At 44.3% G+C, this 23844-nt stretch overlaps 1 protein-coding gene across 5 annotated transcripts; it reads left to right on the top strand.

Annotated features, from left to right (window-relative positions):
* The first annotated feature begins 322 nt into the window (after nt 1-322).
* Nucleotides 323-23506, top strand: larp1b (La ribonucleoprotein 1B). 5 transcript variants are annotated; one of them, XM_046412418.1, is made up of 19 exons: nt 323-1149; nt 4034-4095; nt 6407-6463; nt 8079-8310; nt 9462-9635; nt 10263-10388; nt 10677-10839; nt 12633-12777; nt 13060-13237; nt 13567-13757; nt 14304-14654; nt 17502-17616; nt 18116-18285; nt 18766-18872; nt 19372-19532; nt 19755-19899; nt 21265-21374; nt 21753-21880; nt 22061-23506. In XM_046412418.1, the coding sequence occupies exons 1-19, from the start codon at nt 774-776 to the stop codon at nt 22304-22306; spliced, it is 3237 nt and encodes a 1078-aa protein (XP_046268374.1). In that variant the 5' UTR covers nt 323-773; the 3' UTR covers nt 22307-23506. The 5 variants fall into 5 exon arrangements, with proteins under 5 accessions (XP_046268374.1, XP_046268375.1, XP_046268378.1 ...); XM_046412419.1 differs by having other exon boundaries at nt 17505-17616; XM_046412420.1 differs by having other exon boundaries at nt 324-1149; nt 8079-8304.
* The last annotated feature ends 338 nt before the right edge of the window (nt 23507-23844 follow it).

Here is a 23844-nt window from a genome sequence, read left to right on the forward strand (position 1 = left end):
ACTGGCTAGCAACGTTAAGTAACGTTAGCTCTGATATTAGCCTCGCTGCTCACATTTGCTTCTTCAGTCTGAGTTATTATTATAATTTGGGTCTAAAGCCCTCACCAACCTCCTCTTTTTCTTCTTCTCTTTTTATGGAACTCTGGCATTATGTACCGGTCCCGGTATAACAGGCACGTTTTTCAAATCCAGAAGACTTATTATTGTTCACTGGTCTTATATCAGTATTTTAGTACTTCTTCGATTACTGTGAATCGTACTGAATAATTAAATCTATGTGCTGCAGTACCGCCATGCAGCCACGGGGGGCAGCAGAGTCACTGTTTACAGGCAGAGAGCAGCTGGCTGCACGAGCCCTTGGCTGGTAGCGTGGAGTTGAATCCAGAGACAGGCAGGCAGGAGGTCGCTGTAGTAGTTTCTTTAAAAAGTTGCATAAAGTCGCAGGTGAACCAGTCCAGGGTGTGTCGTTTAGATGGTGACCGACTCCAGACTTCGAGGTAACGACTTGTTGATATGAAAGAGTCGCTCAGGGCGGAAAACTACTCCATTTAGTTCGGGCTCGCTTACTTCTGCATGGTCGCTAGCTAGCTAACTGTTAGCTGCAGGAGCTACTTGGCTAGCTGGCTAGCGAGGTCCAGCCCAAAAGTTGTTTACCACAAGTTGTGGATGTGGTCACCCCTTGAGCTTTTCACGACTTTTCTCTGGGATAAGAGAGCAAGGACCAAAAAAATCACACTGGATTTAACACTGCGCGCTGTTAGGAAACTAGCAGGATGTCCGCAGAGGTTGAGAGTAGTCAGGTTTACTCAGGTTTGACAGCGGCCAGCTCCAGCGTAGCTGAGGAGAAGAGCCAAAACAAGTCCGATGGGACTCCTCTGCAGAAAGAACGCGAAGAACAGGGGCAGAAAGACTCGGAAAAGCAGCTAGCAGATGGCCACAGCTCCGAGGCAGCCAAGAGCCCGACGGACAAGCACAAGAACTACAAAGAAAACGATAAGGAAAATGACCAAAGCAGCAACGCTGACTCGGCTGGTGAGGCGGTGAAGAGTAAAGTCGTTGACGCTCCTCCGCCGAAAACCAACCCGTGGACGAGGAGGACCACGGGCAGAGTCCCGAGCAACAATATCAACTCCAGCTCCCAAGAGAGAGGTGAGAATGTGTTGTATTCCCACTCAGGGGAGCGGATTGTCGCCACTAAACTGTTCAATAAAGTTCCAGCTCAGCACACCGCTCGCCCAGCAGCGGCGGCGGCGGCGGCGTCCGAGCACGTTGTTACAGCATTTTGACAGCCTCACTGCACGGAAAACCACTTAGATCTCCAACTGCTCGGGTCTGTCAAACCCAAGTTGGGTTTTCTTTTTATTTTAGGGTTGAATGAAGTGCGTGAACATGGATGCCAGCGCAGTCGGGAGGTGTTTATGGTGGCATACTTGCCCCATCCCCCTCTGTGCTCGGATTGCTCCGGAGCACCACGTGTTGATTGCTGACAACTGCTACTTCTTTTGCGTCTAACTTTGCCACCAGCGGCCAGCTCTCCCACCGCTTTCCCCTGTCGGAAAGGCCAGTGACAGAGTGCCACGGCTGCTGTTGGTTAGATGCAACCTGGAGGGGGGGGAAGCTACATTATTAGCCATAACCAGCCACCCCAGTTGGTGCTGTGTCAGTGTGAGAAAGCTAAGGCAGCCTGGCTAACTGCTGCTACTGCAGAGACACGTTCTGCATGTCCAATGGCCTGGCTGCCTGCAGTTCCTCCCACCAGCCTGTTCACCACTGTCATTAGTGAAAGCACAAGTATGTGAACAAAGTGGCTGGACAGGTTGAAAGTTAAAGTAGGCTCCTGCTCTGATACTTGGGGGTTAATCTGGTGGTTGTGTGGGACGTTAAGAAAGAAGCGCTCAGATCAAAAAACATAGTAAAAAAAACATCCACACTTTTAAATTCTGAATGATATGAAGCAGCAAATACATTACAAATCGTAATGATTATAATCTGTATAGCTCATTTGATGTCTGAAATGCAGTTCAAAGTGCTTTACAAAACAAGAAATAAATAAATAAAAGCGAATACAATTTGAACTGTTTCTTAAATTAAATAAATAACAGTCAGTAATTTCTCCAGTTGATTTTTTTGAAAACTTTCTTAAATTTGTAAAATGTCAGTCCCACCACAAGTTCTTAGAACCCAGTGTTTTATTTAGACTGCCAGTTTTGCTTGATAAACAACAAGTTGACTATCAGCAACTTTGATAATTAATGACTAATGATTAGAACTTCAAATAACTAGAGGTTACTCTTTCACAGCAGAGTGAGAGGTGATTATTTGCTGATTATTTCCTAACATCCCATGTGATGCAGCGGATGTCTTGGTTTGTCCACCCGAAGGACGTGTGTTTTCTACACATAAGAGACTCACATTTGAGAAGTTGGACTGAATAACTAGCAACAACTAATTATCAGAAATGTTCTTCAAGAATGATGTATTTATTTATTTATTTATTTAGATCTGCTGTTCATTTTAACATTTCAGTGCTAAAAGCAAACAGCTGTTTGGATATTGAAAGCTTTAATTCGAATGGGACTTGGATTTTAACTTTATCGGTAGCAATATTTAAAGGTGTACTGTAATGCTTTCATTTTTCCCACACACTCCTGTTGAAAAACATCTTTTGGCTCGCTCATGGCACAGAACAGATGGATAATCAGCAATTAGTCAAAAATTATTTTTTTATGTTAGCTTAAAACGAGTGTCATTTTGTACCAGCATGTTGTATTTTTTTTCCCTCATCTGGATAACACGTCTGGATGCAGGTCGTGTTTTAGCAGCGAGGCTGCTTCTGAAACTAACGCGTGTATTAGCATGTTAAAACAATATGAGAGGTTTTTATAGTATGTCCAAATCCTTAGTCTGAAACCAGTAGTAGCTGCACTGCAAACTATTTCCTGTGAAATATTACAGTATGAGAACACTTGACACTGCGTAAAAATCCCACAGTGCAGTGCGGTATGACGGACAACAACATGGCAGACCATAGCAGGTCAAAGCGGCTCTGCTGTAACGGCACACTTGCTTTAGTAAGTGTAAGTTTTAACTTCTCTGGGTGTAATAGGTGTTTTAAATTCCTTCATCGTTGGCACGGGTTGCCATGGTTACACGTCTCCACTTTGCGGGAAGTTGAGCAGTGCTGAGATCCACGCTACTGTTTAATCACATAAAAGCCGTGTTGAATGATGGGGTACATGTTGACTGTGTGGTGCAGAGTGTGTGATTTCTCATGCAGGTTTAAATGAGGTCAAAAGTCAGGATGTCGGGGAGTTCAGTCTTATATTTGTGGACTTACTGCTTGCTTGCTCTTAGAATCGGATTAACTTTCTGTCTGTACGATCAGCTAACTAATTAATTGGCTAATCATACGGCTCAGAAATAAAACCATGGCTTCTTGGGATCCAAAACTGAACTTGAGTTGTGCATGTGTGTGTCAAATCGCAGAGCGACGAACGGGTTGGGAGCTATATTTGAAGCGTTCGGCTGTGGCGAGAGCACAGGCATCATTTTACAGCCTTACTGTACAAACAGCTTTGTGGGTGGACGTCTGCAGGCTCGGTCAGTCAGGCAGGCAGGCAGGCAGGCAGGCATACACCCATTCATGTCGAAGACTCGGCCCCAGCGTCTCTTATCAATCCGACCATCCTCTGCCGAGCGATAGGGACTGTCAGCCTGCAGCGGGCCACTCCCAGCCTGCAGCCTGCAGCCGCATACTGCATACTGCCACTGGCTGTACTCAAAACACCCTCAACGAGTTCAGCCGCCGAGTCCCTGAGAGGGGGAGAGGATATTTGTTCATTCTGTACTGACAGAAATTCCCAATGCTGCACAGCAGAGCGTGTAGGAGTACTCCAGTGTTGAGCAACGTTCCAGGGTGGCGACCTGCTCACTGGTGTTTCTGAATTTAAAAAGGATAAAACTCTGTTGCATTCAGGCCTTGTCCTGTCGAATGTGATGATGTCCGTCTCAATTATTGATTCTGTATCTGCAGATCAACAAAACGCTCTGAAGGTGGTCCGTGCCAGCAAGCCCAGAACGAGAAAATCCAGCAAGGTAATGGCCTTTCACTTTTTTTAATTCATTTATGTATTTGTTTTTAAAAGCTTCCAAAGTTTATATGTTCTGCTCTTCATATCATCAGGCGTCAACACGCTGCCGCCTTGTTCAGTTGCTTACTGTCTCGCCTGATTAAACTGAAGTTGTGTTTAAAAGTTAAAGTTTGGCTCTTTTGAAGTCGAATTGTGTCATAATTCACCGCCGAAGTTCCTGTCGGGTGCTGACATGCAGGATGGGAAATTAACATCTGCCATTGGCCAAATGTTAGCTTGTTTAAGCTGCTGTCAGGCTGTTCTGTTTGCTTGTTCCAACCAGTTTTTCAACTGTTTCAAGTTGTACAAAATTTTATGGTCTCAACTGCTGCAGTTTATGTGCTTTATTTTATATATTTTTTCTTATGCCTTTTTTGTTTGTCCCAGAATACAACATTTTAATGGTCACAGACGCATGTCGGAGGTTGCAGTATAAATACTAGAGATGCAGAGGAGCAGAAACTACATCTGAGTCTTTCTTATCCTCTGGTTTGAATACACTGCAGGTTCAAGAACTTCATTTTTTAAAAGCAAAAACACAAGAAGCAAATGTGAGAAGCAGGAACTTACTGGTTATATGGAGTCCATATTGTGCACCTTTAAAAAAAATATCTGATCACAGACATGTTGTATTTTTAATTTAGTTATGTATGACTTTGGCAAATGTTTGCAAAGGTTCGAAGTGCTGAAATATGTTCTGTAATGCTTCATACAAGATCAAATATGTTGTGTGTCAAACAAAAACTTAAATAACTAGTTTTGTCAGTTTTTTTTAGTTCAGTTTGCTCAGCCAATAATTCTGTTGACAGAAAATTAAATTTGAAACTTTAAATTAGTTAAATTATGATATGAGGTAACACCCTGTCCTGCATACTGGGATTTCTGTTTCTGTTTTTTCTGATTTCACAGTAAATTGTGATCAGTGTTGTTCTGTCAGTAAGTGACAGGTAAAAATTTAATTAGCGCACCCTTTATAATATATTTTCTCTGTGGCTTTATTCATGTATTGGAGACTCACGTTTTTGTTCAACCAGGAATTCAGATGAATTTATTTTTTTCCTAATAATGTTCTTAAAGGTATTCAGTGACATTTTTCAGTGTTATGATAACAAGCGTTTTACATTATCCCACTAATCCACAGGTGGCGCATATGTGCTAAAATATATTATGTTATATTTACAGTGGAAGCATAGAGTAGCAGAAAAGCAAACTTCTCGAATCAAGTTGAAGTACCTCAGATCTGTACTTAAGTACAGTACTTGACTGAATTGTTTTTAAGTGTCTTTTCATCTGTGGTGTGCTATTATTAAGTTTTGACACTGAGGTTAAATGTTTCTTGTAAATATATTTTTGCTCCAGATATCGATTATCGGCTGACTAATAGTTGTTATCGACTCTGAGAAAAGCCTTATCGGTCTGTCCCTGCAAAATATGCAGTAATGCAGTGGTAGAGACATGCATGTAAACATGCATGTAAACAATCCTGGATTCAAAACATTTAAAAACAACAGTATTGCAGTTGTTTTGTAAGAATTAAATTTATTACACAGTAATAAATTGTTTACTAAAAAAGCTTTACGGTGCTCCTTTAATCCTGAACAGAACCCCCGGTTCAAAACATGGAATTTAAGGCTTCTATGATCCCCACATTAACACACAACATCAAAAATAAAAACAAATCAGTGGCATTAAAGTTCGCTGATGCCGTTTTATACGTCGATCGTGATATATTTTCCGTTGATAGCTGTGTTATGCAGATTTGTCGACTTTTGAGACGAGCTCTGCTCTCAGCTGCTTTAGCCTTTTCTGTCTTGTGATTTGGGTGAACTGACCCTTTAAGCCAAGACCCTGGGGGTCAGTCCACATGCGTCTGTGAGAGTTGTTTAAAAGCCAGAAGTTTAGTTTTGTTGGATGGTTGGATGATTGTGAGAGCAGTTTGTGTTTTTCTGCCCACTTGGGGTCCGAGTGTGACGGTAACCTCGACTATCTAACCTTGATCTCCTATCAGGCTGTCCAAATTTACAACATTGGCGGTGGTGGAAAGTGACTGTGGCTTGTTTATCGTCGTTGTTTGCAGTTTCCCCCACAGACGGAGCACTGACCTCCTTTTCCTCTCAGCTGGTTTCTACCAGAAAGGCACCAGTTCGACTCTTCTCGACCCCCACGCGGTGTCAAACAAACACCCAAATGAGTCCGGGAGTCTTGGATTGATTTGTCAGTGTTGAACTGATGATTTGTTGTCGTTAATTTATTTCTTTCTTTCCAAATTTTTACAGTCAAGTGACTTCAGTGATATCACAAACTGGCCCACACCTGGTGAACTGGCCAAAGAGGTATGACACTGTGTGTGTGTGTGTGTGTGTGTGTGTGTGTGTCTGTCTCATTAGCTAAAAGAGGAATTATTGTGTAAATGATTCATACTTACCAAAGGTTTTGGAATACATCCTGGAATTCCCTTTTAAATCAAACATTAACAGTAATTGAATGAGTACTCTGACCTGTTACTTAAGTAGAGGTACTAATACCACATTGCAGAAATACTCTAATAATGTTACTTACTAGTACTTTAAGTGTAATCGGAAAGACCTGCCGTAATACATTAATTATTAAAAGTACTGATTGACAGGATTTTACTGTTGCAGTGGGTTGAGATGGAGCTCATTTTGAACTCTTTATTAACACTTTAGTTATTGATTCATGTGCTGATAATCTTCTCCAGTGATCGATCGATCGGCTTGTAAAAATTCTGAAAATAACGAAAAATGTCGTCATCACAGATGGTTGTGACACCTTCACAAACATCCAACCAACAAAATTGCTAAAAATAAATTAACATTCAAATGTTTTCATGTGAAAAATGACTTCCACGATTCTCATTACATTTTCTGTCAATCGACTAATTGATATATTAATTGAATAAACAATTCAGATGTACTTGTATAATGTAGTTTAATTATTGTAGTTTAATATTGTAGTAATTGTAGTTTAATGTTTTATAAAACTCTTCTTGTGTTTTGTGTGTAAAAGTCTTCACTTGTGAAGTTAACTTGTAACTGAAGATGCTTGTAGTAAAAACATTCAACGTTTCCCTCCCCCTACTTCCTCCCTTCCACAGTTGGGCGGAAGTAGAAAGTGGCCTGAGAAGAAAATACAAGTACCTCATATTTGTACGACTTGAGTTAAATGTACTTCGTTACGTTCCCCTGCAGATTAAAAGCAGCGACTCGTTTGTGTTCTGCTGCTTTTTATTGAGCAGGCTGCTTGGATTACAGAAGAGCTTTTCTGGTTTGTGCTCACTAGATGGAGCACTAAAAACATGAAGCGATAGTGCAGCTTTTCACTCAGCAGTCATTTGGTGTGAAGTTATAGAAACTCGACACAGAAAATAAAACATTCTTCAGGTGCTCCTGTTGGGGTTTACGTTACAATCCTTTATTTTGATGAGTATAATCTTTTAAAACGCTGATCGGTTTGACACAATCCTCTTGTGTGTGTCTGAAGAATATTTTCATTTTCCTGAAATAATTTGATGTCAGAAGGAAAAACACCAAAGTAATGTCCTCCCCTTTTAAAGTGTAAAACACCCATTGGTTTGTGTTGTGAAATGATCCATAAAACCAAAATTTGTTGGTCAAAGTCATCACTGGACCAAACAAGAATCACTCGACAGCAATGAGCCACGGCTCCCCAAAACGCTAAAAAATAAAGTAAAGAAGAGCCTCATGTTGTGAAGAGTTAAACTGGAGATTCTCGCTTTGCGGCGCGTTTGAAGGACTAAGCGTGATTATGTGTAACCAAATATTTTCTTTCTTTTTTATTTTAATTGTCTTCTGACCCCCTTGGTGATTTGATTCACACCAGTCAGTGTAGTTCAGGATTTCAGAAAGGTTAAGAGTACCAACCAAGAGCACGTGAGGCTTCGTCAAAGCTCGCCTTTCTGTCTTCCAGCAACAGCAAAATGTCCTCAACAACAACGGAAAGAAGCCTCCTTCCTCACGCAGAGAGAAGGAGAAGAGGAAGGAGCGGACGGAGAGGAAGTCTGAGAGCAGCCATGACGGCGGCGAGAGTAAAGAGAACCAGGAGGCTCAGCTGGACCCGCTGGGAGAGCAGCCCAAAGACGGGGAGCCCAAGGCGATGCAGGACGCCAAGAGCGCCGCCCTGAAGAAGAGAGGAGGTGAGGGTGAGGAGCGATTCTCACCTGACATATGCTGAGCAGCATCCTGTAAATAGTCTGATGGTGTGAAATGATTCATCTCCACAGTGTCAGCTAAAACGTTCACGTCATGTAACCGTTTCTGACTATTAGAATCCACTGTGGAGATGAATGTTTTCGCAGGATGACGATGATTTGTTGTGTGCATGATGTCAGTAACTATCGATCACGGTTTGGTCATTTCTGATTGGTGCGGTTTGATGCATGCTCTGCTCTGGTAATCATACGTGTGGCACTCACCCTGATTCACTCCCGTCTCGCAGCCATTTAAACAGGAAATAAGAGGCTAAGGGACACACGACTTCATCAAGCCAGAAAACGTAGTAAAGAAAATGAGTTGAGATTGTTGGCTTGAGATTCCCGCAGGCTTTGAGAGTTCGTTGGTTGTACAATGTTGTTGAATATGTACTTTGACTAAAGACAGATGCTGCCATGAATGCAGAATCATTTAAACTCGCTCTTTTTCAAGGGCAGATCTGGTGTTTTTTTATACCCGGGCCCTATGTTTACATATTTTGGTCTGTAAATGATTAATACTTCGCGAATGTTTTGAAACTGGTCCAGTAGGCCTTCTCAGCCACCAGCTGGGACAAGACCGCAATGGCTGCAATCTTTTGGGGAAGCTCTACAGTGTCTGACATTGCAGACTGGATGCCTACAAAGAGACACTTTCTGTTAAAGAGTAAAATACTTTTTGTCTAACCAGAAGCTGCCGCCATGTTGCTCTCAGATCAACGTTCAGTCTGCTACGTGTCACAGCACACGGAGTAGAAAACATGTCATAACTCAGCAAGCCGATCTCATTCTTTGTTCCCCCGACAGCAAGATTGATTGAACGCTAATTCAAGTGGGGCTTTCGAGCTACAACTTGACTCACAGTCTTTCAATATGTCATATATATTTCAGTCATTCATTTCTCTGTCAAGACTTAAAATTACTTCACCGTGTGAAGACCCAGCAGGAACGTCTTTGTTGTTGCTGTCTTGATAGTTCAGGATTGTGGGGTGGTCACTAAAAACACACGTTGATGCTGAAGTTCAGCTGATGATTTGATTTGTTCCAAACTGAATCGGGACAAAATTCTTCAAGCTCTGTTTTCGGTGTGCAATCATCGCTAGGCAACAAACGTAAGTGGGTTTCTCTGCCGCTGGAGGAAGCGTCCCGGGACGACGGCGACAAGACGCCCGGCGTGGGCCGGACGCGCTCGGACACAGAGCCAGCCAGCGACTCGCCTGACCCCACGTCGCCCAATCAGACACTCCGTAATAACAGGGCGCATGATAGCAGCAGGAGTAAGTGGCCAGCAGCTCACTTGTTTTCTGTCCTGCTTCCCCACTCGCCCTCTGCTTGATGTTTACTCACTGCTTTTCCCTGCTGCCATCTGTGTGTCTGCAGTCTGCAACCGTTTTCCATACTAATCCTACACAGAATGAAAGCATGACACAAAGATTCAGTTTATTTCTAAGTTTATGTGTTTTCTTCACTGGGTTTTGATTCATTTAATTTTTCAGATGGGTGATTCAGAGCCTGGTGGACCTCTCAGCCTGCATTGCTAATGAGAGGTTTAAGGCTGCAGCGAACGATGGTCTTTGATTAATCTAAACATTATTATGTTTAGTCTCTAAATTGTCAAAGAATTTGTCTTCAGATTGCTTGTTTTGTCCAATCAGCAGTCCAAAACCCAAACACATTTACTGTCATAAATAACAAAAGAAAAGCAAATCCTGATGTTGAAGAAGCTGGAATCAGAAAACTTTTTCTGCTTGAAAAATTTGTAAAATTGGTCATCAATTATGAGAATTTTCTCTTGATCGATTAATCGAATAATCATCGCAGCCCCAGAGAGATTTACAATAGTGTGCCAATGTAATCATCATTTAAAGGGAATTGTTAAAGTTTTCGTGTCCCCTGGTCGACAGGTTGGAGACGAGAGCAGCGGGACTTTGGGGAAGACGGCGCCAGCGTCCGGAGCGACGGTGGGAGCGTTCGTGGAGGAATACGAGGCCGAGGCAAAGGTCGTGGGCGCGGGAGAGGTCGTGGGCGAGGTACAGTTTTTAGCTTCGACAAGTTTCGCCAACTCACAATTGTTGGTCAGAACCACGGTGTTATTTTCTGTCTGTGCCTTAAGAGTTCGCCTCTTTGGATCCGCTCTGTTTGCATAAAGTCTCGTCTGGTTTCATGTGCTTGACTTGAGTCAGGCTTTTATCTTTTCAGCTTGACATGAGAGGAAAGATGGTTTCCTTGACTTCACTTGCCAGAAAACAACATTTCACTGCTTGGCATTTGTTCAGTGATCATGTCTCTTTTTTCCTCTGTTTTTCTGACTCTTTCAGGCCGTTACGAATACTCTCAGAGCTTCCAGGACTCGTCTGACGGCTCCGTTCAGGTCCCCTCGGAGTTTGGCACCAACATGGTTTACTACTACGATGACGGCAACAAGGTCCAGATGTACACTGTGGATGAAAAGCTTCTTAAAGAATACATCAAACGCCAAATGTGAGTCTTTGAGTCTGCCTTTTTCGTTGCTCCAGTCAGCACATTTCTGCTAACGGCTCACATGACTGACAATGTGGAAGCTTTCAGGAGGTTCAGAGTCGAATCCTACACTCACAGGAAAAGGAATAAATTGTTTTCCTTCACGAGCTGCTAAGAAAGTACAACATAACTGCAGCCATTTAGGAGTTAATGTCCCTTTGTTCTGTCATCATCACAGCTCATCCTCATCTCGTTTGAGTTCATGGCTGAAAGCATTAGCAGGTTGATAGGAAGCTGAATCACTTTTCAAGCAAGAGTGGCAAAATTCCATAGCTGCTCTTCTGTGACACCAAACTGAATATCTTTGGGTTTTGTTTTGTCTGTTAGTCAGAGCAAACGATCCATTTGATTGTCAGTTTCTGTTTTCCTTCGTTTTTTTGTTTTATCAGTGCTTTATCAGCTCTGTTGTAATCTGTAATCTCTAATTAGCTCTGTCTAGCAGCAGGTGTGGACATGTTGGCCTCACTAATTTATCAGTATGATATAAGAAAAAAAAACACATTACAGAAAAGGTCACGGTGGAAGTCAGGCAAATGAAGATTGTGTCTGTTCAGAGTACATCTGAGGTGTGAGTGAAGGGCTGGTTGATGTGTAGACAGTGAAGCTCCTGTGCATTCGCTGCGTCCTGCAGGGGGCAGCGTTCACCCTGCGTCTGACTGACAGCTTTGGCCTCATTGCAACAGCAGACTCAGAATAGTGGAGGGTGAGGTGGACTCCTAAATATAGTCTGAGTGCCTTCAAAAGGGACGAGGAGGGGGGTGAGGGGGTGGGGTGAATTATATGCAGGCCTGAGCATGGAAATGTAAAAAAAAATAAAAGAGGAAGAAGAAGCTGTGTTCCAGGGAGGAGGTGAAAGAAAGGGGTGATGGGTGAGAGAGGGAGGCAGGAGGGAGGCGCCTGTGTTCTTGTCTCCCTCGGTTTTATTCAGGCTGCCCAGTCAGCCGGCGTTGAGATGACGACTCCCCACCGCCTGCAGGCTGAGCTCCACGCACAGACGTGTGTGTGTGTGTGTGTGTGTTGTGGTGATTTTAAGTGGTGTGACAAGGAATAGACAGAGAGTTTTTCCAGCTACAGATTTGGTTTTCCAGCCAGTGGATTCGGCGTTTATTGTGATTTAGAGGAACATTTAGGAGTGTGATGGCGTCTCTTCTGCTGCTCTCTTATGCCAACAAGGGCTTGAAGTTCAGCTTTAGTGCTCAACCAAAATGTATGTCAGTAGCTTAAATCTGGCACTGCATCTCTCTGTCAGATTCACACTCCTGTTCTTTAATGAGGTAATTCCTGATACAAGTGACCACAATACACACAGCTTGAGACCCTCCTTAAAGGGACAGTTCACACCAAAGTCCAAAACCTTCCCTCTCAGCTGTTGTGCTGTTTGTCCATCCTGGATGTGAGTTGCAGGGTTTGGAGACATTTGCTGCAGCAGGAACTATTTTCTTCATTTATCACTGCACAGAAGGAAACAGCATCTGCTCGTGGACGGGAGACTTGTGCTTGTGAAGGGGCGGGTTGTAAACATTAATGGAGTCCTCCTCAGCCGAGCCTCTCATCCGCCAGCAGATGCACGTTTCCGTTTCATACTGGCACTAAAGGGACTTGATCAGATGATACCTGGTCACGCTGCTGCGACAGCACATAGCGATAGCTTTCTTAACTCGGTCTCCTCTTGTTAAGACGTTGTTTAACTTTTAAGAGCCTGCTCCTGATTGAATGATGATTTGGATGTCCACCTCCTCCTCCTCCTCCTTCAGCGAGTACTACTTCAGCCTCCATAACCTGGAGCGAGACTTCTTCCTGAGGAGAAAGATGGACGTGCAGGGCTTCCTCCCCATCTCGCTCATCGCCAGCTTCCACAGAGTGCAGGCCCTCACCATGGACATCAACCTCATCATGGAGGTAATCATTAGCCATCACGCTGAAGGGCGTGACTGGAAACGGCAGTGATGACATGTCGCTCGTCAGCATCAGTTTAATGTGGGCTGTTTCAGCTTTTTATCTTTTAGTGAGAACAACGAGTAATATTTGCGAAGATGTCGCCATGAGAAATGAAAACATGTTGCTTTTGAAATGATTTAAAATTAGAAGCTTGTGGAAATTTAACTTAAACACTCGGATCAGGCCGCAGTCTGGGATTTTGGAAATGAGAAAATGAATTTGTTCTCGTTGGCATGAACCCAGGCTCTGAAGAGCAGCAAAGAGCTGGAGGTGGTGGACGACAAGGTTCGCTGTAAGGCCGACCCGGAGCGCTGGCCCATCCCCACCCCGACCATCGTGGGCTCCCCTCGGACCGACTTCTCCCAGCTCATCAACTGTCCCGAGTTTGTTCCTCGACAGACTCTGAACTCCACAAACTCCGGTCAGTGTTAAACTGAGTCCACTGTCATTTTGCTGTCATAGTAGACCATGAAACCAGCGGATCAGTGAAATTGTGTCATGATATGTGGCTCAAATGATGCTGGGCTTCATAAAAACATCCACGTATGTACTGCACAAACAACATGTTACCGTGAACTTTCCCTCTTTGTCTCTGATCACATTTACTGTTGACCAAGTTTTGAAAATGGGGGCTCTTACGCCCCGTTGAGACTTCAGTCCCTCTGTGGCTGAATGTGAGCTGACAGTGTGATGAGTGATTTTAAAGCCGCGATGAAGGTTTTCTGAGCGTGATTGCTTCGGGTCTTTCAGCTTCGTCGCCTGTGAAGAAGACTCCTCCTGAGTCCTCTGAGCCTCAGGACTCGGCTGAACCCAGCTCCGGCAGCCAGGAGTCGCTCCCAGACTCGGACGCTTCCAAAGACGCCCCCGCCCCCCCGCAGCCCGACCCTGACGCGTGGATCCAGGTGGAGAAACGCCACCGACAGCCCTCTGGAAAGCCAAAGGTAAATTCTTTCAGGTCTACACCATCCTGCATTTTTGCTCCAACGGTATGGCGGCGCTTTATTTTGGCTTCACAGGGAGGAAGTGGAGGCGAGTCGTCCATCTTCATGTATGACAGAAGTTTCTTTAGTCATAACTCGGGAATTCATGCACTCATTAAGACAAAACCCAAACATCTGGCTGGATAAAATGGTGATGACATTTTCTGTCCAGAAGGTCAAAGGTCAGCTTCACTGTGACATCATGATGTTTCCTGTCTGTTGTTCCTGTAGAGCTTCAGCGATTAATTGATTGATCGACCGAAAGATAATTATTTTCCAACTATTTTGATAATCAGTTAATAGTTTCAGTCACTTTTCAGCTTGTCAGGATCTGCTGGTTTTCTTTGGGCTTTGGACAAAACAGGGCAGCTTGAAGACGTCGCTTTGGGGAAACTGTGATGGGTCATCAGTTGTGATAAAACCGCCTGCCGCCTGTCATGCTTTCCCGATCATTAAAGTTTTTCCTTTATGTTTTTTGTTTTGTTCCAACCTGCCCTTGTCATGCAGGAGGCATCTCCACGCAGCCACCAGGATCCTCCACAGGCTGAGCCCGACCAGGAGGAGCTGGACTTCCTGTTTGATGAAGAGATGGAGCAGATGGCGCCCCGTAAAAACAAGTTCACCGACTGGTCAGACGAAGACGACTCGGACTACGAGCTGGACGACCAGGACGTCAACAAGATCCTCATTGTCACCCAGACGCCCCCTTATCTCCGTAAGCACCCCGCTGGCGACCGGACGGGCAACCACGAGTCCCGAGCCAAGATCACTGCGGACCTGGCCAAGGCCATCAACGACGGGCTGTACTACTACGAACAGGACCTGTGGAAGGGAGAGGATCAGGTCGAGTGCAGCAAGGTGAGAAACAGAAAAGCTTTTCACAGATTAATGGTGGATTAGAAAGCTGGAGCTGTTAGAAAGGGATTTTAGCCTGCTGCTTTGGCATTTTTCCTCCTAAGCTCAGTCTGCAGACTAGAAAAGGTACCTTGACCTCATAAGAGACCATCAAAATCTGAAGGTAAAATCCTTATCAAAGCTACTTTCACACCGAAATATTTCTGCTATATTTCTCGTACTTTGTTCTGATTTTTAGAGAGAAGCCTTCATCAGCCTGCTTTTTTTCTCAGTTGACAACAAATCAAAACATATTATTATTATTAAGCTGTTTAATGTTTGCCACATGAGGTGAGAAAGTGTAAACATCTGATTAGAAATATTAGAATTCGTCCTTGTTTTGATTTTAATAGAAAATGTATGAGTTATTAGGGAACCAAACATGTTTGAGCAGGTTGGTCAGCTGACGACCTGCCATGATAATTACCTGCTGGTTCATATTAAGTCATGTCTGAACAGGTGGGTCTTTACATTGTGAACAGACAGAAAACAACATCCTCGCATTTCGTCTTCGTTCCAACAGTCTCAAGCCCTGAAAGAAAACATTTTGTGTCTAACTCGAGGACATGGAAGGAAATTTAAATTTAAATGCAATGCAAACATGGGCAGCTTTGGAGTTTATCTGAACTAATATTAATTAAAGGAGTTTCAACTTCAAGTTTGACTTTACTGTCCCAGAATGGAAATTCAGATTGTTCATTTGGAGAAACAGAATTCAACACAAGATGCACAGAACACAGTGAGGTACAGAAAACGTCCGAAAACCTACAGCGTTAAATACAATAATGTGCGTACAAGTGACGGCAAATATTTTCACCACCAGTGCAGGTGTTGTCCTACATTCACTCTCCCCGTTAGCGTGAGCCTTATTCAGCCGACTGCATTTGTTTAATGTACAAATAGAAGGTTTTCATGAGGCACTGATGTTTGGTATTTAGCATTATAATCTGTATATTCAGAACAATGTGAAGTTTACAATAAAGGCTTAAATTTCATGGTCACAGAGAGCAAATGAATGTCCCGTGGAGACGAGAGGCGAGCGAGTTTCTGAGAGAAAATGGAGGCTGTTTAAGCACCAGAGCTCAGAGCTCGTGTTTGTGTCCAGCTCGGTAAAACTCTGATTGTTCTGCTTGTTTGGCCTTTTAGCAAAGCTTGAGTCACTTCCTGTGATTGAATCCATTGTGAACCACTGAATTTTTGTTGACTGTGCCAGAGGCTGAGAGGTACAGAAACGGCGTCCACAAACCAGGCAGCTCGTTACAAACCCACAGCTCACTCAGAGCCGCGGGCCTCGTTTTCCATAAAGTTCATTTAACCCATTCATGTCGTACGGCTTGAGAGCAGAGCGTTTCTGGAAAACAAAGCATATGTAATTTTATGACTGACTTGCTTCAGACTGGAAAAAGTCGTGGAGTCTGAGCAGTGATTTTGTGAACATTTGTGGCAGCGGCAGGATCACAGTGAGAATATTTTTGTCCATCTCGGCCCGCGATGGCCATCGTCCCGGTCTTTGTGTTCTCAGTTTGTCCCTCAGTCCCGTTTTTTGAGATCAGGACAGCTCAGGATCGCAGGTTTCTGCCATTTTACATGGCAGCTCTCGTATCTGGGATATTTTGACAGAAAGACTTTGTGACAGAGCTGCGACGAAAATAAACTGTTATTTATCACCCAGCTACACGAGCCTCCGGACTAAATGTGTGTCAAGCAGCTGCTGCCACAGCTGAGTGACCTGCTTTTTAGAAAAGCTGCCTCATCAGCCAGCACAGTGTCTATAGGTTACACTGCGTTATGTAACCCTGTTTCATTGCAATAAGCAGTGATGCTTTACTTTTACAGCAGTTAAAGTATTTTGCTGTTCGGCTTCGGTCTGAACAGTCATATTGAAAATTCATGTGACTTTAAGAAAATATAAATATTTCATTAAATAAAGTGCTTCAAAACTGTAAACCAGGCAGGAAGTGAGTAAATATCGGTCATAGTAGTAATGTGTGCAGAGTCTGAAGGCAGAGCGGCAGAAATCCCTTTTTGTCATGTTGTTCAGCGCGTCCAGCTCGTTCTCGGTTCAGAGGTCGTCAGTAACTTTGCCACATGTGTGAAATGTCACACCTGAACACACACACGCGCCAAGGTCACCTGGTTCTGACGCTGACGTGTGAAGGTCAAAGTCTGCCTCACATCTGCTGTGTGTCACACAAGCTTCCACTGCTGCAGCCGCTGGCACACCAACTATTTTTACCACCATGTTGCATTGTTATCAGCCTAAACAGCCCGGAAGGCGGCCCGACGGGGTGGAATATTTGGGCGAGTGCGGGGCAGGCAGCGCTTCAATTGGCAGCGCCGAGCATATTGTCTTACATCTGAGTTTTGTCTTCGCTCAGGTGCGAGAACGAGGCAGAGACAAAGCAGTGAAATAAACTCCAGCCTTTCATATCTGTTGCTTTCAAACTGTGTAATTCTTTTTCGCTAGAGATGTTAAGGGTCTTGATTACTTCAGCCTGTCAAATCACAAATCATCCCAACTCGAAACACTTTAGCGCAATTAGTCAGAGAGGTTTAAAAGTTCATTAAGTGATTAATATGAAAAGGACATAATGGATTAAACTGGTCATCCCAAAAATAACACTCATACGAGATCAAATCACAGCCGGGTGTATCTGAGGCTCGGCTCGTCGTGACAAACGTGAAATGTAAGGAAGTGTTTTAAATTTGAGTTTTGCACTTTGCTTTTTGCCAGTTAAAGAATTTAAACCTTAAATTTCTTGACGCAGCTGAACTCCTCCCCCCCGACTTGTTTGTGAATGTGCTCCCCAGCAGGAAGTGGAGAACTTCAAGAAGCTGAATGTCATCACTCAAGATGAGTTCGACACGCTCACCCCGAAAGTGCCCGTTGACGCAAACCAGGAAGTCCCGCCTCCTCCCATGCCAGGTGGGTTTGCAGAGCTGCTGTGAAGTTGGTTTCACACGAGCTGAGCAGCATCCTGTTTGCTGCTTTCTGCGTTGGTGACATTTCTCAAACATCTCGTTTTGTCGCGTCCCTTTCTGGTGTTTCTCTCATTTTAGCATGACCTTAAGCATTTTCTAACCCCCAGCGACCCCACTTCCCTGTAGTCCCATTTATCCATCCGAATTGTTCTGGTCTGCCTTTAGAGCATCAGAAAAATAAATTTAAAACCCTCAGCAGCATTTCTATCCAGAAATCCTGACCCGATTACTCAGGATAACTCACAGGCCTGGCTGTGAGCAGTTTCATGTAGGAACCGTTTTTCAGCCGACGTCTCCCACCCAAACAGTCCTGCTGCCACACTCCTGAATCCACAAGCGCTGTGCACCCGAACATCACATGCATGTTGTGTAATCTTAACAGCGGGGGTTGGGGGAAGTAATCCAGGACTTGGTTTGTTCATCATCTTATTGTGTGCTCTCAGTGGACAGCGGCGCAGAATTGGCCCGCTCTCTGCCTACAACGGTCCCAGAGTCGCCCCACGCTCACCAGCCCCGAACCCCCAGGACGCCTCGCACCCCCGGACGCCAGGACCCCAACAAGACGCCTCGTTTCTACCCCGTCATGAAGGAGAGCGGCACCCTCGACGGACAGGTGAGTACAGAGTGCAGACAAGCTCGTTTGCGCCTCGTTAATGTCAGAAAATCACGAGTGACGCACGTCAGCATCCTGTTGTCTTCCCAGTTCTTCAGTGTTGCTGGGTCACGACTCCCACATTTGCGAATCAAATCTGAGATGATTATCATGAACAGTTTTTTTCACATTCAGTTCACGTTACCTGGTTGGTTGGTTGGTTTGTTTGTTTGTTGCACACACCTGCACAGGCAGACGCTGCCTACATTCTACCTGTTTTGCATGTGTGTTAACATGATGACATTGTGGCAAAGGCTCAAACAACATTTGCAAACGCTTCTCTCTGCAAGGCCTTGCGTTACTGTTAGATGCCAACGGCAACCTTAAAATGTCCTCTCAGCTTTGGAAAACTTTCCTGTCCAATCGTCATCACTTCTATCTCTAAATTATAACAAACATGTCCAGCATGTGAAGTCGTGAATCTGTTGTTGTGATTTGCAGACCCCGAGGAAGAAGAAAACCAGCCACAGTTCGAACCCGCCTCAGGAAGCCCACATCGGCTGGGTGATGGACTCCCGTGAACACCGGCCGCGCTCCGCGTCCATCAGGTGCGACTGCTCGTAAACACTCGGGGAAAGAGGAAGACGGACTGTCCACTTCCTTCTTTCACTCCGTCAGCAGCACCTTTATTCACTTCTCTGTTTCAGTAAACATGTTTTTTGATTTTTGTTTTTAAACAAAACTAGTAGACAAAGTGCTTTGCACAACCACGAATGATCAGGACTCGGACAAAAATAGAAGACGATGGTCCAATAAGTTTGAGTCACGTTCAGCTGAATTTTTGAATTAGAGCTTCGCTGAGCGCTGGCTTCCTGTCAGCTTAAAGAGCAGCACATTGTCGCGTTTGAGAGGATTGAACCAGTACATATTTGGCAGATGACACAGCAACAATTACTTGATAATAAATGGATACAGTAATTAAAGACATTCACTGATGTGTGATGGACACATCGTTTTTTTATCAATATATTTTATTATCAGTAAGCTCAGAGTGAGTTTCCTGCTGTCCCACTGACACGTCTTCTCGTCTCCTCCGTCCTCCCACAGCAGCTCCAACGCCTCTCCGTCAGAAGGAGCTCCGCTGACAGGAAGTTACGGCTGCACCCCTCAGTCTCTGCCCAAATTCTGGCATCCATCCCACGAGCTGCTGAGGGACAACGGCTTCACTCAGCAGGGATACCACAAGTACCGCCGACGGTGCCTGAACGGTACAGAGACGAAAGTCGCTCGCACTGTGTAGACGTTTTGAATAGAAACGCTTCGATGGGTCTCAGCCTAACGTTGAACGCGTAGCACAAAGTTGTGTTGATAGATAGATGACTTTATTCATCCCCGAGGGGAAATTGGGTTTTGCACGGGTGTTCAGAATCTGATGTGTGTTTAAAGATGTGACATTTGTGCCCCGTGGCGACTGAATCGCTGTGTTTCAGAGAGGAAACGGTTGGGGGTCGGCCAGTCGCAGGAGATGAACACTCTGTTCAGGTTCTGGTCCTTTTTCCTGAGGGACAACTTCAACAGAAAGATGTACGAGGAGTTCAAACAGTACGCGGTGGAAGACGCCAAAGAAAACAACAGGTGAGGAGCACCTCAGGCGACGTTTAAACTGGGCTGGGCACGTGATTGGGATGACTTTATCTTTGAGATATGTTGATTTTGTGTTCTATGTCAGACAGTTCTGTTAATGGTGACTCCGCTAATATTTGTTTTTCACAGATGATAATGAACTTTTTATTCACATTTAAAATGGAAGGCGAACATTTTTCCTAACAAGAGCAACAAGTCCTGCAAACGGCATCCCGCATGTTTGAGTCAGACCTTTTCTGTTAGGCTCTTTTGATTTGAACTGTAAATGCTGAATGTCCAGAATTCACTGTATTTGAATTTAAAATGAGATGTTCAAAGAGAAGAGGAGAACTATATTTGTGGAGCTCAAAGTTGCATGCATTATTTCAGCACAAAAAAAAACAAACACCTTATATAGACAAAAGTATTGGGCCACCTGACCATCACACCAACAGGGTCTTCATTGACATCTCATTCTAAACACACAAACAGCTTTGCAGCTCTAACAGCTTTCACTCTTCTGTGAAGGCTTTCCACAACATGTTGGAGTGTTTCTGTGGGAATTTGTGCCCATTCATGCAGTAGAGCATTTGTGAGGTCACACACTGATGTTGGACCAAAAGGCCTGGCTCACAATCTCCGTTCCAGTTCATCCCAAAGGTGTTGGATGGGGTTGAGGTCAGGGCTCTGTGTGGGCCAGTCAAGTTCTTCCACACCAAACTCATCCAACCATGTCTTTATGGAGCTTTGCTTTGTGCACTGGGGCACAGTCATGCTGGAATAGAAAAGGGCCTTCAACAAACTGTTGCCACAAAGTTGGAAGCATAGCATTGTCCAAAATGTCCATTAAGATTTCCCTTCACCCTGAGAAACAGCCTCATACCACACCTGAATTCAGTCATAAAGAGGTGTGTCCAGTGCAGCAGATGGCAGTGGTGTTTGACCGTCTCTGCACGACAGCAGAGGGTTAACGGGGAGGCTGTCCTGCTCTAACAGTGTTGTACGTCTGACAGACACACCTGCGAAGCTCACATTCTTGTCTAATTAAGTATGTGGTTCAGGCCTGTGTGTTGAAGTGGGAGTGAACACAGTTTCAGGGTGTCTTGGCAGCGTAGTTACCCCATCAGCCAATTTAATTAGACTGAAAACTATTGGACTGGTCCGTCTGGTTCTTCCATCAGCTGTGTTTAAGACGTTAATCATCCGTGAGAACTTTTTGCGGATTGATGGAGGCACATGTGGGGGAAAGAATGACACGACATAACATCCCACGCATGCAAACATACTTGTGTCTCGAAGCCTGATTTGAATCTGAGTCCCGTTTGTTTACTTGTTTTTGTGGTCTGAGTGCAGGTTAACATTTGTTTTGCCCTGCAGGTACGGACTGGAGTGTCTCTTCAGATTCTACAGCTACGGTTTGGAGAAGAGATTCAGGTTAGATCTGTTCAAGGACTTCCAAGAAGAGACCCTCAAGGACTTTGAGAAAGGTAAGGAACATCTGAAAAGGCCGTCCTCAAATGACTCTTTGGCTTTAAGGAGAAAACCACATGATTTGCTACAGAATAAAAAACACAAACTTTTGGTTTTCCTCCAAACCTGGCATTTATTTAAAGACATCCATGAAGCCACTACAAAATCAGTGAGTAAAGCTATGATATCACTGCAGGGTTAAACAGTTTAGAACTGCTAAATAATGAGCGTTACCAGGATTCGTCCTGTAAACCAGCCTGACCCGGCGTAAAAGTCCACTTTGGAGAGGCTCGTCTCTCGAAAACTGGATGCGTAGTTGTGTGAAAAAAAAAAAAAATCTATTTCTCAGCATTTTTTAAATGGGTTTCACGCTGTGCTGTTTTCCCCTCCTGCAGGTCAGCTGTACGGACTGGAGAAGTTCTGGGCCTTCCTGAAATACTCCAAGATGAAGAACCAGCCCATTGACCCGAAGCTGCAGGAACACCTCTCCCAGTTCAAGAACCTGGAGGACTTCAGGGTGGTGGTGAGTGTCCACGTCTCAGGCTTTTACAGGGATGATGTGCGACAAACACACCGTGCCAAATACTGAGCAAAAGTTAAATCACGTTGAATAGCTGGAGTTGACACGGCTGTCAAAGCATCCAGTCGGGGTTCTAGAAGCGGGCCTGTCTTCATGTAGTGACTGTGACCTCTGTGTCCACAGCCCCCGATGGGAGAGGAGGGAGGAAGGAGGAGACGTCACTCCTCCTCGGCCGGGGATGATGGGAGGCGTCGGCGACATCCTTCCAACTCTACCTCAAAGCCTGCGCAGGCCTCCAAAGCCTCCAACGCCGCCGCCATGCAAAACTTACCCAAAGACAACGCCCAGAAAACAGCAGCAGCCGCTGCCACCCAAGGCAAGAAGACCGAGCCCGGAGGCGGGAAGAAGGAAAGTGCACCAAACAAATGAAGCCCCCTCCTCTAGGTGTGGGTTTGGATAGAAGAGATGGAGAGCGAGGTGGCGGCTGCGGCGGCAGCTGCGGCGGCGGCGGCGGCTGTAGCAGCAGTTCTGAGCTCAGCGTTTGCTCTTTTCAGCTGCAAACTGTGTTGGTATGAAGAGCAGCTGAGCGTGGTTGACTTAATTTGATTGTTTTTATCTTTGCATTTCATTTTAAAGCAAGCAATGCATAGGCAGTGAGCTTGAATCTGCGCCTGTCAGCTCATAACGTTTACAAAGAAAAAAAAATGCATTCCCTGCATTTTGCCTTTTTATTCTCTCGTTTGCCAAACTCCCTCCACGATCTGTAAACAGCTCCGTCTGTGAAGAGCTCTCGGCCTGTTAAACTGTGATTCGAATTTGCCAAGATAAGAGAAACTGCAGGTAGTCTCGTGTGCCTTAATCTGATTCGCCAGGAAGACGGCAGGTCATCTGGGGTTTGAACGTTTTTGAAACTGACGCCACTCGCCGGTTTTCTAAATAGCTTCCGTTTTCTTTATCACGACAATCAAGTCGACAGCTGCAGTCATAAGTTTGTGAAGGACTGACCCCGGTGGCTGCGTCACCATGCAGATGTGTGCTGATGTTTTTAATTCTGACAGATGGCCGTCACAGCTAAAGCATCCTGCTGGGTTTTCAATTAAAACCTGCAGAAATAATGACAGATATTATCTGGGAAGCTTTAAGTCCCGTTTTACACCCAGAGGTAGTATAATTTATTGTTTATTTTTGTTTTTATTTTTCCATGTACTTGATTTGATGGAATAGTCTTTAGGTAATCATTGCAGTTTTTAATGGCTTTTGCTATTGAATATGATAATAAATGGAATATTTCTGCTGGAATTGTGGGTGTGAATTAGCGTCGTAAGACTACAGTATATTTTAGCTTGAAGTTTACTTCATATTATGTTTGAGGCTTAGTGCTTTAGAGCACTTAAATCTTTCCTTTTACTTTATTGATGAACTTAAAAGAGGTTTTAGAGTTGGATTTAAAGAAAAAAAATGTAAATACTATAAAAAATCATTTGCTATTCAATCATTTTGATTTTAATAAGTGATTTATTCTCCCAGTAGTGTGGTTTTGAGTGCGTTCTAGGATAAAGCGATGCATGTTAATGCCTTGAGTCTTGAATTGTAAAATGCAAAAAAATATAAAATAACAGTTGATTGTAAGGACCTGGAGTCTGTGTGGTCTGTCCTACTTTCTGCGTCTCTCTTCTGGAGCCTGATCAGCAGGTTTTTGTTGGGGGTTAAATTCATCGGCCGTCTGATGATCTCAGCCGGCTGTAAATCTAAAGTTCCCCGGTTGTCCTCTGTAACCGAGAAAACAAGCAGTTAGGAGGAAAAAGTGTTTACACAGAGTGTGCAAACAGCGTAGAGATAACACCTGAGTGAAAAGGACGTCAAGGTGTGAGATAAAGCAAAGACAATGATTAAACGTGTGATAACAAAAAGGCCACACTGTCCAACAGAGGTGGAAAGTTATTGCAATAAAATTCAGTCCTCTTAAA

This window comes from Scatophagus argus, chromosome 15 (genome assembly GCF_020382885.2).
Source record: "Scatophagus argus isolate fScaArg1 chromosome 15, fScaArg1.pri, whole genome shotgun sequence".
Lineage (NCBI taxonomy): Eukaryota > Metazoa > Chordata > Actinopteri > Scatophagidae > Scatophagus > Scatophagus argus.